Below are 19,832 nucleotides of genomic sequence, written 5' to 3'. Positions count from 1 at the left end.
AGGAGTTTTGGTTTACAATACCAGATCTAAGACAAGCATAAAAGAATCCATAAAGCTGTTATTAGAACTTACGGAGGGCATAAATAACGAGGATACAGCTAACAGGCAGCATGCAGGGAGAAGAATTAAAAAAGCAAGTTTAAAGCTATTCTTTATCAGGTTTTATGGATTGACTGGCTAGAAAACAACTTTCTGCTTATATCAGTGTAGTGTACCCTCTTCCCACAGAATAGCAATGACTGTGTTTCTAGGATGTTAGCTGTCTGGCAGGTAGGATTTCTGCTGATGTCCTGTGCAGAAATGCTGCTCTGGGGGATGTCAGTGAGGGACCGTCAGTCCAGCACCAAATACTTAGAAATCCCCCTTCCTCTTGGTAACATCAGACATTACTGAAAGTGAACTCGTACACATTGGTGTTTCCAGTCACACACTGCAAGAAGGAGAAACCTGCTGTCTTTCTTCAAGAGGGACAAATACATGATGTCTTGGAGCAGTTTTTAATTCCTACATTTAGCTGAATTCTGGGTACATAACAGCTCCACATTACATGATCGTTCCATGAGCACTCTGAATCTGAGCATCAGTCGCCCTGCCAAAATCCATTGTTGCCTTTTCTGTCTCTCCCAGGTGCTGTGCCTTACCCTGTGCCAATAGAAATGTTTGTGCAGCCTCACAGTGAATGTGAGCTGCAAAAGGATCCAGGTTAAAATTAAGCTGAGATGGAGAAAAAAAAAAAAAAAAGAAAAAGGAAAAAAAAAAAAAAAAAAAAAAAAAAGCTAATTTTAACCCAGATCAGTTTCTTGATCTGCCTTGGTTCTCAAGTTGTTATGAGGAGGAATTTACTGCAAGAGCCTGAGGGTACATGAGGGATGCATCACCTGTGCTATCGCTTAGTTTCAGTGCTCCCACTCACCACAGCAGATGCTGACTGCTCGGGCAGGAATAGTGTACATGTCTGATGCTCCAAGAGATTCAGTCTCCCTATGTGAGACAAAATAAGTGCTTTTGCTCGGAGGGTTATCTTTCACTCAGCAGGGAGGAGCACCAGCCCCCAGTGCTGCTGATCTCAGGCCCATCTCCGGTGTCCCTGCATGTCCCTTTGCATGTTTTAGGATGGCTGATGAACATGCACTTTTGCAACTTTGCATGCAGAAAGACACTTCTTCGCATATAAGGAAAGGCTATAGCAGATTGAACAACGTGTAGCTCCCAGGTGAAGTCAATGTGCAAAGCAGTTCTCCTGTGATGCAGCAGCATGTCTGCATGGCACAACTACAGGAGATTTGTCTGAGCAGATGTGTGATGGCCATTGAAGACCATTGGGCTGAAAAGAGTGCCCTTCCCCTGCCATCTAAGCTTATTCACAGGTTAGAATGGCCTTCCTCAGCAGCAAGAGCACTTTGATTCCTTCACACTGCATGAAACTTAATTTGTATTTTGCAGTCAGTAGAAGGAAAAATGTTCTTATTTCACTGAGTAAGAGTCCTGCAGAGTTAATAAATTCTTCAGTGCTTTTCTGAAGAACGACATTTGGCTCTTAAAGCTGAATTCTGTTCTCTGATACCTAAATGCAATTCCCAATAATTTTCCAAGGGAATTGGGTATGTATTCCTTGGCAAAATGCAACTGTTAACTTAAAAACCTGAAGATATGTGAAATCTGCAGAAAAACTAAAGAGCTGGGTACAGTCTAAAAGGAGTGTAAGACTTAAAATATCTAAAAATACTTTCAAAATGATCTATGGGAAAGAAATATCTTGAGTGGAAAGATTTCAGTCTTCCTCCCTAATCTAGAAAATAGAATAACGCCTTTGAAATATAAACACTGGGTTCTACTATCTAACTTTTGATCTCTTTGGCTTGCAAAAGCAAAGGGCAACAAAACTGTTTAATTTAGCATCAGACAGCTAAATGCTCGTGGTGAGAAACAAGGAGCACCAGGCCCACTTCATGAATATGAGAGTCACCAGCAAACATGAGTTAGAAATTGTGTTGCTGAAGAGATAGAATCAAGGTTACTTTTTTTATAAACAAGCCTTGGATAGAGTGTTACCACTGTTTCTGTTTGCACACCTTTAGAGAGACTAGAAGCTATCCCAATCTTCACTGCAATGTGCAAGCAATTATCACCAACGGACTTTGCCTGCCTTAAAGAAAAGAAAAATGCCATTCTGGAGTTAAAGCAAAGCAGAATTTGCAAGAGGAGGCAACATCTTTTACTGAACCAATTAATATGAATGGAAAAATTACACTTGCACTTACATAAATAACTTCTGGCATCGACTATTAGATCCATCATAATGACAATAATATTAACTCTACTTTCTAGAATGTGGAATTAATCTGAACTAAGCAAAGCTGACATGAGTTTGGGATCTTCTTGCAAAATGTGTGACCTGGGAATAACTGCTCTGACAAAACGCTTGTGTAAATGACAGGAGAATCAGGCTTCTTGTGTCAGTATCAATATATCAAATCTGTGCTGAAGCAGATATACAGAAACAATTTCAATTACTTGAAATACATTATTTAATACGCAAGTGCTTTGCATTTCAGTTTGCCTAGCTCTGTCTCAGACTAGTCAGGGAAAAAGGATTTTTGCAGAGTTAGTTTACTTCAAAACACACTCGTAAAATATTTGTTTAAGATTAGCAGCGGAAGGATCAGCCCAGCAGTGTGCAGGCCTTGCAAGGTGTAAATACTGCACTGAGGAATAATCCCTTTAACTGTCTGGAAGCTGAAAGAATCAGAAAGCAATACTTTTGGGAAGTCTGAAACGAGATTTGCCCTCATCATTTATATCTGCATCACTGCGATTCTCAATAGGCTCAGCCTTTGTGTTGATGCTATAGAAGGCACATGTACACTCTGATGTTGAGTCAGTATGAGCCCAGAACCAGCAGTCTTATTTTTTCCTCCTGCTTAAATTTTAAACAGTTCAGGGCAAGAGACCAGGGAGTAGTTTACAGCACACTCAGCAAGGCAGAGAAGGGACACAATAATGAATGGTGGCTCACTGAAGCTGGTTACGCAGCAAAAAGTTTAGGCAAACAACCCAGATCCCACTCTTTCCCCACAGCCCCAGATGCATTACAGTCCTCTGTGAATCTGCTAAATTTAGTCTGGCCCCAGAGGAAACACAAGACACAAGCCATCCACATGCTCCCGTCGCTCTTGCAGCAGAGGCGGCCGATGACCTTCCTGTTGTCATTCTGGGCCAAGCGCTCCAGAAAACTCCCCCCTTCCCACTGTGCTGCATGGATCTCAAGACACACGACCAAATGCAGAGGAAACAGAACAGATTCTGCCCGAGGACCTATATTTATACCCTTCCTGTGGGCTGCTTGTTTTTCACTAGTGGGGCAGAGACGAGGAGAAATTATGGCTGCTGGCTTCAGGCGAACACAAACCTCATGTTGCAAACCGAACTCTACTCCACCCACTTGCTCGGGTGCCTGCAATGAGCTCAGGCACCACAGCTCAAAGAAACAGAAGGCATCTAGAAGGTCTCTGGGCAGCTCATAAAAAGAATCAGACACCAATTTCAGACCGTTCTCAATAGGCGTTCCCCTCTTTTGGATAACTGTATAATAGCCCAATCTGACCTCGTTTCCTGAATCTCAGTGGCACACAGCAGGAACCTGGGTCCTTTCTCAGTACAACTACTGCTCAGGCTCAATCAGTGCTTCTCATGGAGTCCCTTTCAAAGGCCCCTCTCTCTGCACTGACCCTGCTCAAGTAAGAGAAAGCAGAGCACAGATGTTTTATGAAAGGACACACGCTGGGATCACACAGAAATCTGGGGAATGGGCAGGACAACCCTTTCCACACTTATGGTCCTTCTGATGGGAGATTCCTCTGGTTTTCCCCAGGCAAATGGATGCTGCACAGCCCAGATTACTCCCAGGAAGTGGTCCTGCTTAATGAGCCAAAAGTATAGTATTTACTTAGTAGAACTATATTTGCCCTTTGTGATGTCACAACAGCTGGGACATCAATATATGAACAACAAAAATTAAAGATTCCCTTTCCAGCACATCTTTGAAGACAGGGTGGGAAAATAGGACCAGTGCACTCTCATCTGTCCATGTACACAGTCGAACTATTCCCAGGTTGTTCCCTCTCAGATGGATCATTTGCCAGGAGAAGGCTGTGCACCCCCCCCCCACCCTCAAACCTCATCTAAGAATCTAGGTCACCCACTACATTTGTGATCATGCAGCCAGGGAAGGAGCTTTGTGCATGGCCCAGCCCTTGGAAAGACAGCTGGGAAGCCAGGCAGGAGAGCAAGGAGGCCATGGAGAATTTCTGACCCCAGTCATCCCCAGAGGCTGTGGGAGGAAATGCAGTGCTGAGTCTGAGAGGGACTCGCAAGAGCTGCTTTCCCTCTATCCCTTCTCTACAGCTCCAGCTCATGATGGGAAGGCCAAGGGTGCTCAGCCTGCTGAGCATCCTACCTTAGACTGGCCAAGCCACTATCTCACCATATAACACAAATGCTGAAATAAGTAACCATACCCCCTTCCAAAAACTGCTTTGCCAAAAAGCCAACAGACATATCTACAGGAAACAAATGGCTCTTTATCCTGAGAAGGAAAATATTTGCTTTTGGACATACCCATCCCATCAGCAGCACTCAACACAGTGCTGACAGGAGCTGTGTGGCAGCAATAGACCATGGCCATCTCCGTGGCAGCGATATACCATGGCCATCTCCTCCAGCAGAGAGAAGCGCTTAACCCTCTGAAACAGGAGCGTTTCTATCTTCCTACAGACACACAGAGTTCAGTTCCTGCACTTTTGCTGATGCTTTCTCTTCTTTCCCTGCCAGCTTTTCTTGGTTTTTAGTTGGCTGACTAATTTGATTCTAAAAGCAGAATGATTTCTTATCCTGATAGGCAGCAATTCTACCCCATACTCAGTCAGAGTCTAGGATGCTGGTGCCAGTATGTTAATGAAGAGGTACAAGTGATCGATATATTACCTGCTACCAGGAAACCCAATTTTCTGAAAGCCTCCTAGCCAAATTAAGCACAGGTCCCAGAGGTGCTATAAGCTACGCATTAGAGCACTGAGCACAAGTTGCACAATAATAAAGCTGTCAGACCACTGCCAAACAGGAGTGCCAGCTCAGGTGCCCTGACCTTTATGCAATATCAGCTACTGAATTGTGTTCAGTTTAATGCTGTACTCTGCCTGTTTGCTGTACTCCCTGAGCTGCTCTTGGTACATACACAGTGACCTATGACAGGCATGGCTGAAAGAGCAGGAAAAGCAGATGGATGGCTCGCATATTCATAATATCTCATCCCATAAGCAGAATCAGGCCCAAGACACACTGATGTGTCCAAACATCTAACCCTTCTGATAGGATTTTTGTGACTTAGAAGGTGTGGATTATAGCTCTGTCTGTATTACTGCTGAATTTCCTCCCAGTTTCTCTGCCAGACCAAGTGTTGAATTCTTTGACATCCCAGATGAGCTCAGCTGACTGAGGCATTTTAAATCCCAGCTCCATTTTTTCCTTTCTCAGTACAAAATACATCACGGCCACTGTACACTGAAACTTGGGGTTAAGCTGACTGGGGATTAGGTGGATAAAGTTTTACCCCCTGTCAGAAAGGGAAGCAAAGGCAAAGTAAACAAGAAAATTTGCAGGCCTTCTCTCTTTTAAACAAACACTCCTCTGTTTAAAATAATAAAAATCCTCTGAAAAAAGCAAAGCAACTTCCTCCAAAATAGCCTTTCCTGTTTTATCATAGCATTTGTCTAAATTGTACTCCTCCAAAAAGAAAAAAAAAGAGTTCCAGGTAGAGTGCTGGAGGACTTTGGCTTTGATTAGATAACAGAGCAGCTGAAGCAATAAGTGCAATTGACTTCACTGGTACCTGATATGTTCTAAACAAATCAATACGGTTGAAGCTTAGCTTTAAATATCTAGTAATGCCATATTAAAAAAAAAAAAAAAAAAGTAAAGAAATGAAAACACCATGTCACTCTAACTCCATCAGATCATGGCTCCAACAGCCTGAATACAACCTGCCTCCATGGCTTGCAGTTGCTGAGACTCACTGTGCAGTTGTGTATTCTTGGTGTACTAATATACAGGTAAAAATTCTGGCAGAACTACAATCATAGCAATATGAATGTTCCTATTCACTCATTCTCTCAGACTTTTCTTGGTCTACCTCTTAAAAGCAACAAAATCCACATCTCATCACCCACATTGCCAGTGGTAGTTAAATACTTGCTCATTTTTTATTATTTTGGAGCTGGAATAATGGAATTATAGAATCATAGAATCACCAAGGTTGGAAAAAATCTCCAAGACCATCCAGTCCAACCTTCCACCTATCACCAATATTTCCCCACTAAACCATGTTCCTCAGTACAACATCTAAACGTTTCTTGAACACCTCCAGAGTTGGTGACTCCACCACCTCCTTGGGCAGCCCATTCCAGTGCCCAATCACTCTTTCGGAGAAGTTTTTCCTAATGTCCGACCTCAATCTCTTATGGTAGAACTGGAGGCTGTTCCCTCCAGTCCTATCATTAGTTATATCGGAAAAGAAGCTGACCTCACCACAACATCCATTCAGGTAGTTGTAGAGAGCTACAAGGTTTCCCCTGAGCCTTCTCTTCTCCAGACTAAATAATCCCAGTTCCCTCAGCTGCTCCTCATAAGGCTTGTGCTCCAGACCTCTCACAAGCTGGATAATGGAGTCCAGGAGAAAGTGTTAAGAATGGATACTTTATAGGTATCTGACTTCTTCCATGGCATGACTATGAGGTACGAGAAAGTACAGAATCCAAGGATCAAAAGATAATAGTACATATGGGAGTGAGGTATCACCAACCTTTCCAGCACCTGAGCAGCCATTGCCCACTAAGGGAGAAAGAAGCAAACTGGGGGGAAGAAGCTGTAAACACCCATGAAAGTGAAGCCAAACAGCCATTCTTGGAGAGAAGTGGAAGACATAGGAAAGAAAAAACAACAAATAACAAAACATAAAAGCAACCTGATTGAAATAGCAAAGCAGTCTGGAGTTTTCTCATCCTTCTATTTCCATTCTTTTCACAATTGCACGGAGTCACACTCATCTCTGTCTTAGAATTATTATTTTTTCCAGGTATATTGTAGTAGAGCAGTAGTCCAAAGCTGGGTCCTGACAGCATGCGGTGCTGGCCCATAGAGGGCTGCTATGTTACACCATGCTGGTTAGCTGATTTCCAGCTGCTCTACCGTAATTGAAAAGGAGTGAAAATGCAGTAAGAGCTCTCTTGATGGGATTGTTCTACATAAACCATGTCCTGAACTTGTAGCAAGGATACCATGAGGCATCAAAAGCCAGCAGGAGAGGTTCATGTGACCTCTCCTGAACAATCATAGAATGAAATTGTGACCTGAACATCCCTGTTGGAACAGTACTAGGAACAGAGGCAAGAATCTGTTTGTTTGTTTTTTTTTTAATTTAAATACTGCATATTTATGGGATTTTTAATTTAAATACCGGGAACCTGAAGATTGCTTGTTTAATGAAAACCCCAGTTTACATGCCAGTTAAATCAACTACTAACTAATAAAATGTTTCCTTTAGTTTGAAGCCTTACAAACAGTTTAATCAACTGCTCTTAATTAAGGCTTTCAAAAGCAAAAGCAATTTCTCAGCCACCACAAAAACAACTGAAGGTTTAATGTAGTGCGCTAAAACTTCTGTGTCCTCACACATCTCTCACAAGAAATCAGGAATAATTACTATAGAATACGTTTTGCAACAAAGATTGTTTAAAACACAAAAGAAAAAGTGCATGAGCCAATGCGAATCACAATTTAATACTCCACAGGAACAGGGACATAATAAACTCAGCCCAGGCTCTTTTTCCCTACTAAAATTCAAGATGTTCCTAAAAACCAAGACATGGGAAGAAACGATTATGTTTTTTTCCTATGTAGTTATTCTTCTGAGGTCTGGAGAAAAGAGACTTACAACCTCCACAAGAGCCACATTCTCTCACTGGCTCTGCATGCTAATCTATTTATTCATCTGCTCTTTCCCACAAGTAATGGTCACAGAAATGCAGGTTTCAGGTTAACTTCATTTTCATTGAATGCTCTTCTTCTCACAGGACTCTATTCATCCTTCCTCTGCTTCTTTCTTTTACAGCCTAGTCTGCAATCACCCCCACCAGCCGCAGGCTCTCTCTGGCCATGGAATCAGGTGGGTTCTCTAAATGTAGAGCCTGTCCCCTGAGCAGCACCGAAGCCACTGGTCCTCCTGCCCAAAGTCTAATGGTATCACAGCTGATGCACTCAGCCCAACAGGATCCAGCTGAGAAGTTGCTCATCCTACTAACAGACACCTTGTGAAGCCTATGTTCCCTGTACAGTTGGGAGACACCCAACCATTGCTCAATTTGCTGTTGCAAGAACTCACCACTGCCACCAAAGCCCCACTGTTAAGTGGCCATCTGTCTGTGCTTCAAGATGTTTGTGTAACATCTTAAAACAATATGTTCCTCATCTCCTGCAGAGAAATAGACCAGACACAGGCATCCCACAGGCAGGATCTAGTTTGTGGCCCTGAGTGGGGTCCCTTCGAATATCATCAGCCTAAACTTAGTCCCATAAAGCCCTACTGTTTTAACACCTTCTTTTTTCTTTGGTGATGGAGATTGCTTAAAATTTCTGTAAGAACTAGCCTTTGAATTACACTGAGACTTTGATTTTACAGCAAAAATGCTGAGTGAGTGGACAAGAGCTGTAAGAGATCAAGGTTTCATCTAAAGGTTTCATAGGCCAAGTACAAATACGGAATCACTCATTTGAAGCTAGTAGGCTGATACCAGGAATATGCCAGTGTGCTTAATGAATATTGACTAGTCATTAGGTTGCTTTCCATCCGTGCAGATTTCTCTCTTAATTTGAAATTTATAGTTTAATACCTTAGAGCTCAATTATAGAGTAAAAGAGACAGGAATAAAAGTCACAGTTTTCCTGTAATTAGCCCCATGAGACAGTTCAAACAGAGCTTCATTCCTAGTGCCACAGGTCTTTCTTTTTCCTTCCAAGGGAATGCCAGTAATGAAAAAATACATATAAATTTTCAAATACAGTAACAGAGACTGCAGAACAGTTCTTTTTATTCAGTCATCCATAAAATATTTATGTAAGGTGAATCCCAGAAACCTGTTTGCCCTTTTACAGAAGGTAACTGCAAACACTGTCAGATCACTGGAAAGCAAGAACAGGCAGGGCTCTATGGGGCTCTGAGCTGTAGTCAAGTCATGAAAAAACTAAGTGTGTATCCTCTACAGGAACACAGCCAGAAGTAGGACGGAAGGCTGGGAGACTGATCCTTGACATCTCTGCACTTTCACTGAACAACTGCATGAGAAATCTGCAAAGATACTTCATTATGAAACATAGGAAGTGTTCTATTTGGAGTTTGTTCTCTTACATTTGCACCAATTTTTTTCTTTTGTAATATTTTATGTAACTATTTTTAAAGAAATAATGTAAAAAATAAACAAATAGGAAGAGAAACAGAGCACATGTTCAGTAGTGAACTTTGATTTTGTATTTCCAATGGCTTTCATGGATAGCATTCTGTTCAGGTGCTGATGGTTCAGGTGCTTCTTTTCTCTTTCATTTTAGGGATGGTAAGTACCTTCATTGAGCCTATGTTCACAAGTCTGTTTTATGTTTATAGTTCACAGTAATTTATTTAGGACAAAACAGCAATTTATCATTTTGCACCAAGAAGATGCAACTATTTTAAAATATTTCTCAAAACTCCATATGCTTACCTCAAAGCTGACAAATTTTACCACTTACGTTTTAAGTACAGATATTTTCTATTCTTGTAGATGCAGTGTTTTTAAAACAAAGAACTATATGCAAGCAAAATCCAACATATTCCACAGCTGTATATCTTTATGTATTTGAAACAGATGTGGGAAGACTACTTGGTGTTCACATAAGTTGTGTCAGCCTTTGCCCTGTGTTGTAGAGAAAGGCCACACATTTTGGAAGTTTAGAGCAAGGGGGGCTCATAATCCAAACCATGCTGAAAGATACTGGAAACAGAGATGGACACAAGTCTGAATAGCCACGTATGATGCTAATCCTTGCAGCACCTCATGAGACTTGCAGGCTCCAGAGGCTAGTGTATTTCCCCCTTTACACTTCTCCCCTTTCTTTATTTCAAGCATCTGTTTATTCAGTTTAAACAATTTCCTGTTCTCCTAATGGAGGGACAGCTGATTAGACCCAGAAGAACCTATTTGCTGTACTGCAGCCAAAACTGTGAGCTGGACAGTTATTTTTATAATTTTTAGCAGCACTTCTGGAGATCCCATTACTGCTGAAGTTCCCTGATCCAGGTTTGGAATGTGCAGGAAGAAAATGGAGGCTCAGGGGAAGGAGATGGGAGGAAGTAAAGGCCATGAATGTGTGGCTGGACCAGCCCCAGACTGACTGCACCTGCCAGGAAGAGCATGTGGGCCAGCTCAGCAAGCTATCGGGATGACATCCCCTGCGGCCTGGCTGGGCTGTGCTCAGGCAGCCCGATGCCCACACTGCCCTGCCTCCATCCTCCTCGGGACTGCCAGCTTCCCTGTGCACCGTGCCATGTGGCCCTTCACAGTGTCCTTCAGTGTCTTAATGCCATGGCCCACACCCAGCAGACATATTCCTGTGCTTCCTGTGAGTCATGCCACGCTGGGCTCTGCCTGCTCTGCCAGACTGAATTTCGGCTTTACCTGTTTACTCACGGCTGTAATCCGCAGGGAGGTGTGGCTGCGGTTCTCAAAGCTCTGCATGGCTTTTGGAGAAGCCAGTGGCCAGGACAGGCTCCAGCTGTGGCATGTCTAAGTGACATGGACACGCTGGAGTTTGCACCTCAGGCAGTGGGGACAGTCAGCATTTCCCTCCTGTGCTTTTTAAGGCAAAATGACTCTGGGCCCTTTGCAGTGCCCTGTTTGTTCCCTGCTCCCTGCCTGCAGAGAACTGAGAGCACGATTTCAGTGCTTTTTCTCAAAACAAGCAAAATCACCAAGCTTAACTTGTCCAAACGAAGAAGGATCAAGTTCTACTTCCTCTAATGCAGAGGGAAAAAAATAAACAACTTCATAAAGCCAGTTGAGGTTGCACGTTTGAGCCAGGGTGCGGGATGTTAGGAGCCATTCCCCTTGCCCTAATTGTGACAGGAACACAGCCCTAAGAGGACATGCTTTGCCCACCCTGAATGGAGCAGGTCCCACTCCAGCAATACGGGGCACCTCCTGCATCTGGCTGCACGGATGTGATGCATGGGACACACAACACTCAGAACATGACACCAATTGAATAGGCCACAGACACCATCAGAGACAAACAATTTTTCACCAGTCAGTGCAGGTGTTTGGAGGAAAGCGCAGGTCATTTCCATGCAAATTGACATCAAGGCCCAACCTCTCAGGGTGATGCATGTTTTGTCACACTCTGATTGTAACACCTTCTTTGCCTCTTGTAATGTACCAGTACACTCACATCTCCAGTTCACCTGTCAACCTGGTGTACCAGTACTCACTGGCGGCTTGTTTGCAATCATAGGTGGGCAGTGGGGATATAGTAAAAGACCATGCATTAATGTGCACTGAGGATTCATAAAATTCATAAAATAACATGTCCACAACTTAGGGCATGCTGTGTGCATACACAGCGTTCTTTTCCCCCCTTGTTGGCTTTTTTTCCCCTCCATCTCAGCTTTTAGACACTGAAAGCAATCATTGTGTCTTATTTTTATCCTGCATTTCAACACAGTAACAACTACCACACAGCAAAAGATACAGACATACGAACACTGATTCATGGGATGGAGCTGGGCTGGTGCTGTGCTGACTCACAGAGACCCAGTAACAGAACTCACTCATGACTACACAGTCCTTTGCCCACATCGACTGCCAAAGCAGCCCAAGCAGCTTATATGATACAAAAGGGGAAATCCAAAACAATCTGAAACACCTGTCAGGCTGTTGCCTACCTTTTCCTGAAGGGAAGAAGCAATCCATCTCCACACTACTGCGGGAATGGGAAATGCAGAGAGCGCTGCTGGGGACCAGGCCTTCCTGCGGTGGGCTCCGCTCCGTGGTCCGCACCAAGCACCAGCCTGGCCTTTCACTTGGCCTCTCCAGCAACTCCACCGTCTGCCCCACCTGAATGCTCAGCTCGCTACTGTGGCCCGCCGTGAAGTCCTGGAGCACCACGGTTAGTTCACACCCTCCAGACAACTGCCCAGGTTCAAGGGAAAAAAAAAAAAATAGAGTAGAAAAAGGAGTTAGAGAGGGCAGAATGAAAGCAATCATCTTTGCATCATATTTACACTGGCAAAGGCAGGCTTTGTGCTCCTTAGAAGCCAAGTTAATCATTTCTTTTGCCAAAGTTCAACAAGTTGTGACCCTTGTTTCCTTTACTTCTTACTCATTCTGTTGGGCTTGAGTAAGAAATCAAAGCTACCCACCCCATGGCCTCTTGAATGCCACAATTTTCTAGCGGGGGGTGCCCATCATGAACCTTGCTTTTTTTCTGTCTTTAGTTTCTGGGGTGCCTTTCTAGCATGGTACTAGCCCAGCCAACAGCTTTGGCACTATGCCTCATCGCAGAACAAATCCAGCTCCCTCTTACAACACAAGCCAGACACATTCCCACATGCCACCACGCAGTGAGGATACAGCTATCACTTTTTGCAAGACAAAAAACATTGCCCTCTTCTTCCCAAACTTGTTCTAAGGTCCTTTTGGGAGATTAGGGAATCCTGATGGGGCAGATCAGAATAGCTCCTCCCACACTGTCTGATGGAAAACAGAGGTGTAAATATATAAACGTAGAGTGACTGATTATATGCTGACTTCCAGGATTTGTATCTAAGAATAAATGTATCATTTTACATCCGTACTGAGTGCTGGCAACCTGCTGCTTTCCTTCAATCTCACACCCCGCGATATGCAAGGAACAATACTGGTCTCTGTTTAACCTTGATCTCTATATAACCCAAGACTGGATAGAAGCGTTTGTGTATACAGCAGAACAAAGCAGAAAAAGTGACTGCACAGGCAGCATAGCTAACAAAGCTTGTTTTCTTACAGATTTGGATCTCAGGGTTGGATTTGCAGGTGTCTGAACAGGTGTGAGAGCACAAATCTGGATTGCTTTCTGCCTGCCCATCATTAGGGGCCCTCGTCTGGGTCCGTCTCTACGTGCTGCCTGCTTCCTGGAACATGCAGGATCCTTTGAGCTCCTTATTCCAGTATCAAATTTGATTGAATTAGCTCACTGATTCGAAAGATACTGAGCAGCAACCAAGCTGATTCAAATCCCTGTAACATCACAAACCTCACTTTCTTGGGATACAAAGCTAAAGACAGGCACATTATAAAATGTTTTTAAATAAACCACTTGCAAATCCAACTGAGCTGAGAGAATTGTTGTACAATGCCTAATAGAACTCAATGAGAAGTGGGATCTGCTCATCAGCTGGAATGGGTGAGCCCCTTAGGCGTGCAAACCCATTTCTACAGACATCACTCTTGAGCTGTACAACTTCAAAATCCCTTACTGCAGGCCAGGCAGTCTCAAATGCACACTCCCATGGGAACAGCACTCTCCCCATTCAGTGGCATTGTGGTTTGTGTGTCTCATGAGGCAGGCATGAAAGAAATCCCATTCACAATTCCAATATATACAATTACAGAAAGGGGTCAGTGGACAAGGACTGGTTCTCACCTGTCCTGTGTCTCTGGCGTAGACGAAATGCTAGATTGGGGGAAGAAGAAGGAAATAATTCTCTGAAAGATTATTTGTAAATAGAAAAAAATCAACCAAACCAAACAAACCATGGCAGCTGTTGGAGGCCATTCAGACAGCATGCTACCACTAACCCTTGCAGAAACAGCTCAGTGAACTGATGGAACATACACAAGATCAATTTGGCACACTCTGACATGCTTTCCTCGTAACACACAGCTATTGGAAGAATAAGATATTGCTATAATATTTTCTAAGGTTTCTTTGCTATGGGATAATTTGAGAATTACAAGTTTTTTTCTGATCCAATATGGGACCCGATTTGGTATGGTATATTTAAGATACAAGAAAAATCCAAGAGACAAACTGAAAACAGTGCCGTGCCCTGCACTGAAGTACCACTAGGTGTCCGTGTTTGCCATCACACCGCAAACTCTAGCTGCAAAGAATACACTCTGCTTGGCTTCAGGCAGGGGCTCGCTAGGTGCGGTGTGCTGCAGCTGGGCAAGCAGCATCAGACTCAGATAGGAGCCCTCAATCCATCGTTTCCAACCGCAAGGGCAGAGAATGTGCTGCAGTGGTCAGAACTTTTTTTTTCAGATGGCCAGGTTGATTTTTGAAAAAGAAATCATAAGGGCAGCCCACCCCAAACCTGGGGGCCTTTGCCGGCCCCTCCCCAAATAGCTGAACACCTGTGACACAGTGGATGACTCAATGAGGGTAGCACCTGTAAGCAGTACCCCAGAGGAGGCAGGTGTGCTCCATGACTTGCAGGTGCCATCTAGCCCTGAGCTCCTGTTTCTCCCTATCTCATTAAAAAAAGCTATTTAATGCGGTGAGAACTGGAAGTGATCAGCCCCTCTAGCAGCCTGTTGCCAGTTGACTGCTGGAATAGTAATGACATATGTAAAATGATTTATTTGTAGGAAAAGACACTAACTTTGTCATGAGGAATTATGCAGGAACCCTTTACAGGTGTGATTAGTTCAGGTTGCGGTCCACAGACGATTTTTAGGTGCAGACCACAAAGAACAGAAAGAAAATTTCTTCCTTTTGCAAATGACTTCACTGTGCCTATAGAAGACTGTGTGTCTTCTATACCACCACACCACAAGAACACGTACTGACCAAATTAACCCACAGCAAAGAAATCTCTCTGGAAAGACTGTATGACACTAACATCTATGCAGTTTATCAGTCATTTAGGAATAATGCAAATACACCTGCTTCTCAATGACAGAAATCCTTTCACCTATGAAGTGTTCCCCAAACTATTAATGGCTTAATTTATTTTTGGAGAGTAAATTCTCAATCTCAGAGAAGGATATCACGGTTTTCTCTCTCCTCTGAGCATGCAATAGATGGGATACTGCTTTCTCACGCGGATTGCATTTGGTTTGGAAAAAGAAAGAAAATAGAGAATGCCCTTATAGTTGTACTTCACAGGTAAATGGCTTCATATTTTAACATATTATATTCACTATTATCATTCTTGTGATAAAATCAACCATTAAAATCATTGGCTGGATACATTTAAAACTCAGACAGCAGTCTGCCTGTGTACTGTACAGCCAATCCACGAGACATTAAAATAAAAACAGTGATACAGCAGGTCTTTGCAGAGCACAAGGCGAAACTGAAAGATCTGACACTGGTACAAATGGAATGAATTACACAGAAAGCAATGGCTTGAAAATCAGTAAGAAAAGGACATGCAGAACGAAATAGCGAAATGCTAGAAAGAATCACTGAATAGAATCATAGAATCATTAAGGCAGGAAAAGATCTCTAAGATCATCTAATCCAACTGCCCGCCTGCTATCAATACTGCCCACTAACCACATTCCTCAGTGCCACATCTCCACGGTTTTTTAACACCTCTGGGGATGGTGACCCTACCACCTCCCTGGGCAGCCTGTGCCAAGGCCTGACCACTCTTTCTGAGAAAAAAATTTTCATAATATGTAACCTGAACGAAAGAAACAGGAAGGCTCCAAGCAATCCACAGCGAATGTGCGGTGTGTCCTGTGTACCACTAGCATGAGCCCCAGCCTGTTCCCATACTGCTGCCTGCCACTAGCAAACCATCTCCCATCCTCTGTGATCACTTGTGCCTGGTCTAGGAAGTGTCACTGCCCATGCAGCACATAAATGTTTTCATCAGGATGTGCCAAAACAGATCAAAACTGTGCTGCTCTATGTCACCAGTGTAGGTGGGGACCAGCCACTAAATAACTGTAAATTACCCTATTTGCTGCACAACATTGCTACCAAAACTCTGAGCATTGATGGGAACCTTCTATGTAACATACTGACACCGATAAATGAGTTTTGTCCTGACCACGCGAGATGTTTTTCTTTTGGGAGCACCCAGCTGAGTGCTTGTCAGCCTTGGGAGCGTGAAGTGCAAGCCACGAAAAGGTCCCAGACATGGACAGGTCCTGCTGGGGGGGACATCCAGGCTGCTCTGGCGATCAGCAGGCACCAGTTAGTGTAGAATGACCATGTGATGGTATTTCCTGTGTCACAGCATGTGTGCATGACCACTGCTGTATCTGTTCAATTTTCAGCTATCAAGCAGCAGCCAGAGGAAGCAAGGCTGAACACCAAAGACACATTTATCATTACAGTGCATATGGAAAAGACCTATCAGATCACAGGCTGTCCTTCCTTCTTGCTAAAACAGATGTTAACTACTACTAAATCCACTTTGGTTTAAAAGAAAGGGGGAATTAATAGCTCCCTGGTGGGGTAAGAAGGGGTTTGGAAGATGGTCTCTTGAGAAGGATGCTTTGAATACTACTTAAATGAATGAACTGCAATGGATCTCACAGTGATTCTGAAACATAAGTCCAAGCTCAGGCAGACTATGAACTGGTAATAGAGATACTGTAGTGCTTATGCTAGCATAAGTGGATAAATAGCTGCCTCCCCAACAAACGTAGCAGCATCTCAGTGGTTTTTCTCCAAGGGTACAGAACGCTGGTGTTTGTGATCTTCCCTTCTGTGACACAGTGCCATAATTAAAGTTTTAGTCTTTTTGTAATTAAGGTATTTAGTTCGTAACAGAGGCTCATAAACCACACTGTGACACAAATGTGAGGGCACATACCAAGCGGACCCAGCTATCTGTGGTGCTCATGGTAGTCCCTGGGAGCTGGGCACAGCCAGGACTTCAGTGCTGCCAGCTTCTCCATGACAGACCTGGGCAGGCACTGCTCATACCTGCCTGCCATTTGTCCACCTAAGGGCTTGTAACTGCTAAAGATGCTCTGTCAGTATGCAATGCACAACTATCCTCTCATGCAATATTAAGCTATTTAAAAAGAGATTTTAATATAAAGAATCATGCCTAGCTCCATTCTATACTAAATCATCTCATGTACTTTGTTTTTAAAATTGCTTTATAGTATCGTTTCTTTATATAGATCTCTTCTTCCTTTTTCTGCTCCTCAAATGTTTCCATTTCGTCTTCAATATATTTCCCACTCACAACCACAGAATCAGCAGTGCACTGCATCTGAAGACGAAGGCAAGAACCAGTACATTTCAGGTAGGCATGAAGTTATTTATGCCAAGCCAACATTTAATCTTCATTCAAAGAAGCAGCAACAGAGAATGAATCTATCAGGGTCAGAAGAGCTGCTGAGAGTATTTAAGTATTATAAAATATGCCAGCATCGTTGTAGAAATGCACACTCGCTGATTATTTACATATATTCAATAGAACACAGAGCTCTGCTCGTTCAAACAAAGCGTTCTGTGTAGCTCTGCTCTGCGCTCTAATATAAATTGCTAGTTTGCTGTTGCTTGTAGGCTTTCTGCCCATCTGCTTTTGGATGACAGCCAGTTTTGGATAGAAGCATTTAGTCACCATAAACAACCGATTTCAAGAGAGTGAGAGTGGCAGCGGGAGAAAGAATGGGATTTGCATCTTATCAAGAGATTACAAGAATTGAATAAGACCACTTAGGCGCCGATTCTGTCTGCACTGAAATAAACCCTGAGCTGTCACTCTAGCTGGGAGACAGGCACTAAAAAATGTATCCCTTGTAGAATTCTTTGTGAAAATTTCTGTAATTCCATAGAGATTTTCTTTTTTGCTGGTTAGGGAGAGAGACATCAAATGCAGAAGAAGCCTTTGAGGAATTCTGGTACTGGAGAATTGCTTTAGTTCACTGTGCTATAGCAGGGTCTATTTGGAGTGCGAACACCTATGTTCCTACTTGTAAAAGTGCTGCACCTCAGAGGGATGCTGAGCTGAGAGCTCTGGCACTTCTGGTGAGTGCTTCATTGCATTGGCATGGAGGTGTTTCTGCAGGGATAGAATGTGTTTCAGAAATGGCAAGCTCCTCAATAATCCACAGTGACTGGCAAAATTCCTCCAGATTGAGCTCATTTCAGAAGTTTGGTGGAGAATACTTGGCTCATCTTCTAGTCTTTCTTGGTCCTCGGGCCCCTGTACCCATCTGCACTTAAGCTGGAGATGGTGCTTCCTACCCTTTGTTCTGTCTGACCAGATGAAGAGGATTGCTCCCCGAGCTTCATGGGGAGGTTTCTTTGTATTTAAGCCTTTAGTCAGACACATGGTAGGTCTGATGGTGACAGGCTGTAGCCCTAATGTACCAGCTCTGCTCCTCTCAGCAAGGAGATAACAAGAGGCATCTGGATGCTCAGCATTCTATAAATCAAGATACAGCATGTTATTCCACAGCAGAAAGAAGAGACAGAGATGGCACTTGGGACATATAAATATGCTAACAGAAAGGAAATCTGGTGTTATGGTTTCAAACAGCACAAATCTTTTATGTCCAGCAGATTTTGCTGGAATCCCTACTAGACGACTGTATCCTGGCTGTGCTGGACTTTGGAACTCCAGCATATACTGACATGTGCAGAACAGCTTGAATGAGCTGCCTGCATTATTTCTGGAGCCTTTTTTTTCCAGAAATAAAGACTACAGCAAGCCAAAATTAAAGAGCGCATGTACCATAAAAAGTACTTTTGAAGATAAAGGAGACCAGACTCCATTTCACCCAACAAACTGAAGCACAGAATCAGTCCGTGTTTGACCTTTCAAGACACAGGTTTTCTCATTGCACTTGGCTTAAGAGAGCTGATACTGGATGTTATTCCCTTCCCTATTTGAAGCACAAAATGGAACAGATACCACTTGTGTTTCCTCAATGAAACAGCCAGTATGACTAAAACCCATCTGCAACCAGTGTTGCAGAGGATGAGAAGGGTAGAAAGCCAAGGTAAAGCCCCACCTGTCATCTCTTACAGCCACAAGATGTTCGAAACTCATCTAGGGTTAATAAAAACACAATAGTCTGAAATCAGGGAGTAATGAGTAGTTGCTGAGGTTTTTTTTTTTTCATGTTCAACTCACTCTGAGCAAAGCAGACTATTTTGACCCATGAAGTCAAAGGTTTTAGTTAACAAATAATTAATTGACTCCTAAGACCCTGCTAGCAAGTACACTGTGTAGCTGGAGAGTAGGTGAAAATGTGAATGCTCAACAAAGGAAAATGCACAAGCCTGCACTGATGCTTGGTAGCATCACAGAAAACCACAAACACTCCTCCTTCAGGGACATTAGCTCTGCAAAATGGCTAAGGCTCGGAACAGAGAAACCAAAAACACAATGAAGCATTTAAAGATTTTTGTCCAAATGGTTAAATTCAGAGAACAGATGTTTTATATAAAGTGACTTTAATTGAAAGGATAATTCAAACTATGCCTGAGCCATACGGTCCTGTAAGTCTGACTCCCCTCTGCCTTGGACAGCATGGCATCCCTTGCCTTTTCCAAGTTGTTTCCTTTTTACAGATTTAATAGCTGCTATTTTTCATCTTTATTGTGGGTCTCTAGGTCCCATTACCATAAGTCAGAGCCTTGAGCCACAAATTAACTCAAAGGTGGATTTAGATAAGTTGCTCTTACTAATTTTCAGTAGGTTTGTCAAATAGACCATGGAGGCAAAAGCAGATCTAAGATTACAGAGAATTCATCCAGAGGAATGGTGGCAGTGAGTGGTGTCTCCTTCA

The 19,832-nt window shown here is 43.2% G+C and overlaps 1 protein-coding gene across 20 annotated transcripts in view; it reads right to left on the bottom strand.

The window, feature by feature from the left end:
* KALRN (kalirin RhoGEF kinase) overlaps positions 1 to 19,832 on the bottom strand; it is a 451,786-nt gene that overhangs the window by 70,316 nt on the left and 361,638 nt on the right. For 13 of the 20 annotated variants that reach the window (XR_014884476.1, XR_014884477.1, XR_014884475.1 and 10 more), the window contains exons 34-35: positions 13,762 to 13,791; positions 12,023 to 12,269 (exon numbers count right to left, since the gene is read on the bottom strand). Coding sequence is in view for 17 of the 20 variants with exons in the window: in XM_085228421.1 (XP_085084547.1) it covers positions 12,023 to 12,269; positions 13,762 to 13,791 (277 nt within the window). In the remaining 3 variants the exon portion in view is untranslated. The remainder of the gene's footprint in view (positions 1 to 12,022; positions 12,270 to 13,761; positions 13,792 to 19,832) is intronic. The other 7 variants (XM_085228426.1, XM_085228425.1, XM_085228436.1 and 4 more) reach the window with 1 other exon arrangement.

This window comes from Meleagris gallopavo, chromosome 7 (assembly GCF_905368555.1).
Source record: "Meleagris gallopavo chromosome 7, MGAL_WU_HG_1.1, whole genome shotgun sequence".
NCBI classification, from domain to species: domain Eukaryota; kingdom Metazoa; phylum Chordata; class Aves; order Galliformes; family Phasianidae; genus Meleagris; species Meleagris gallopavo.
Note: the sequence above shows the minus strand (reverse complement) of the source record. Positions and strands in the feature narration are given on the sequence as shown.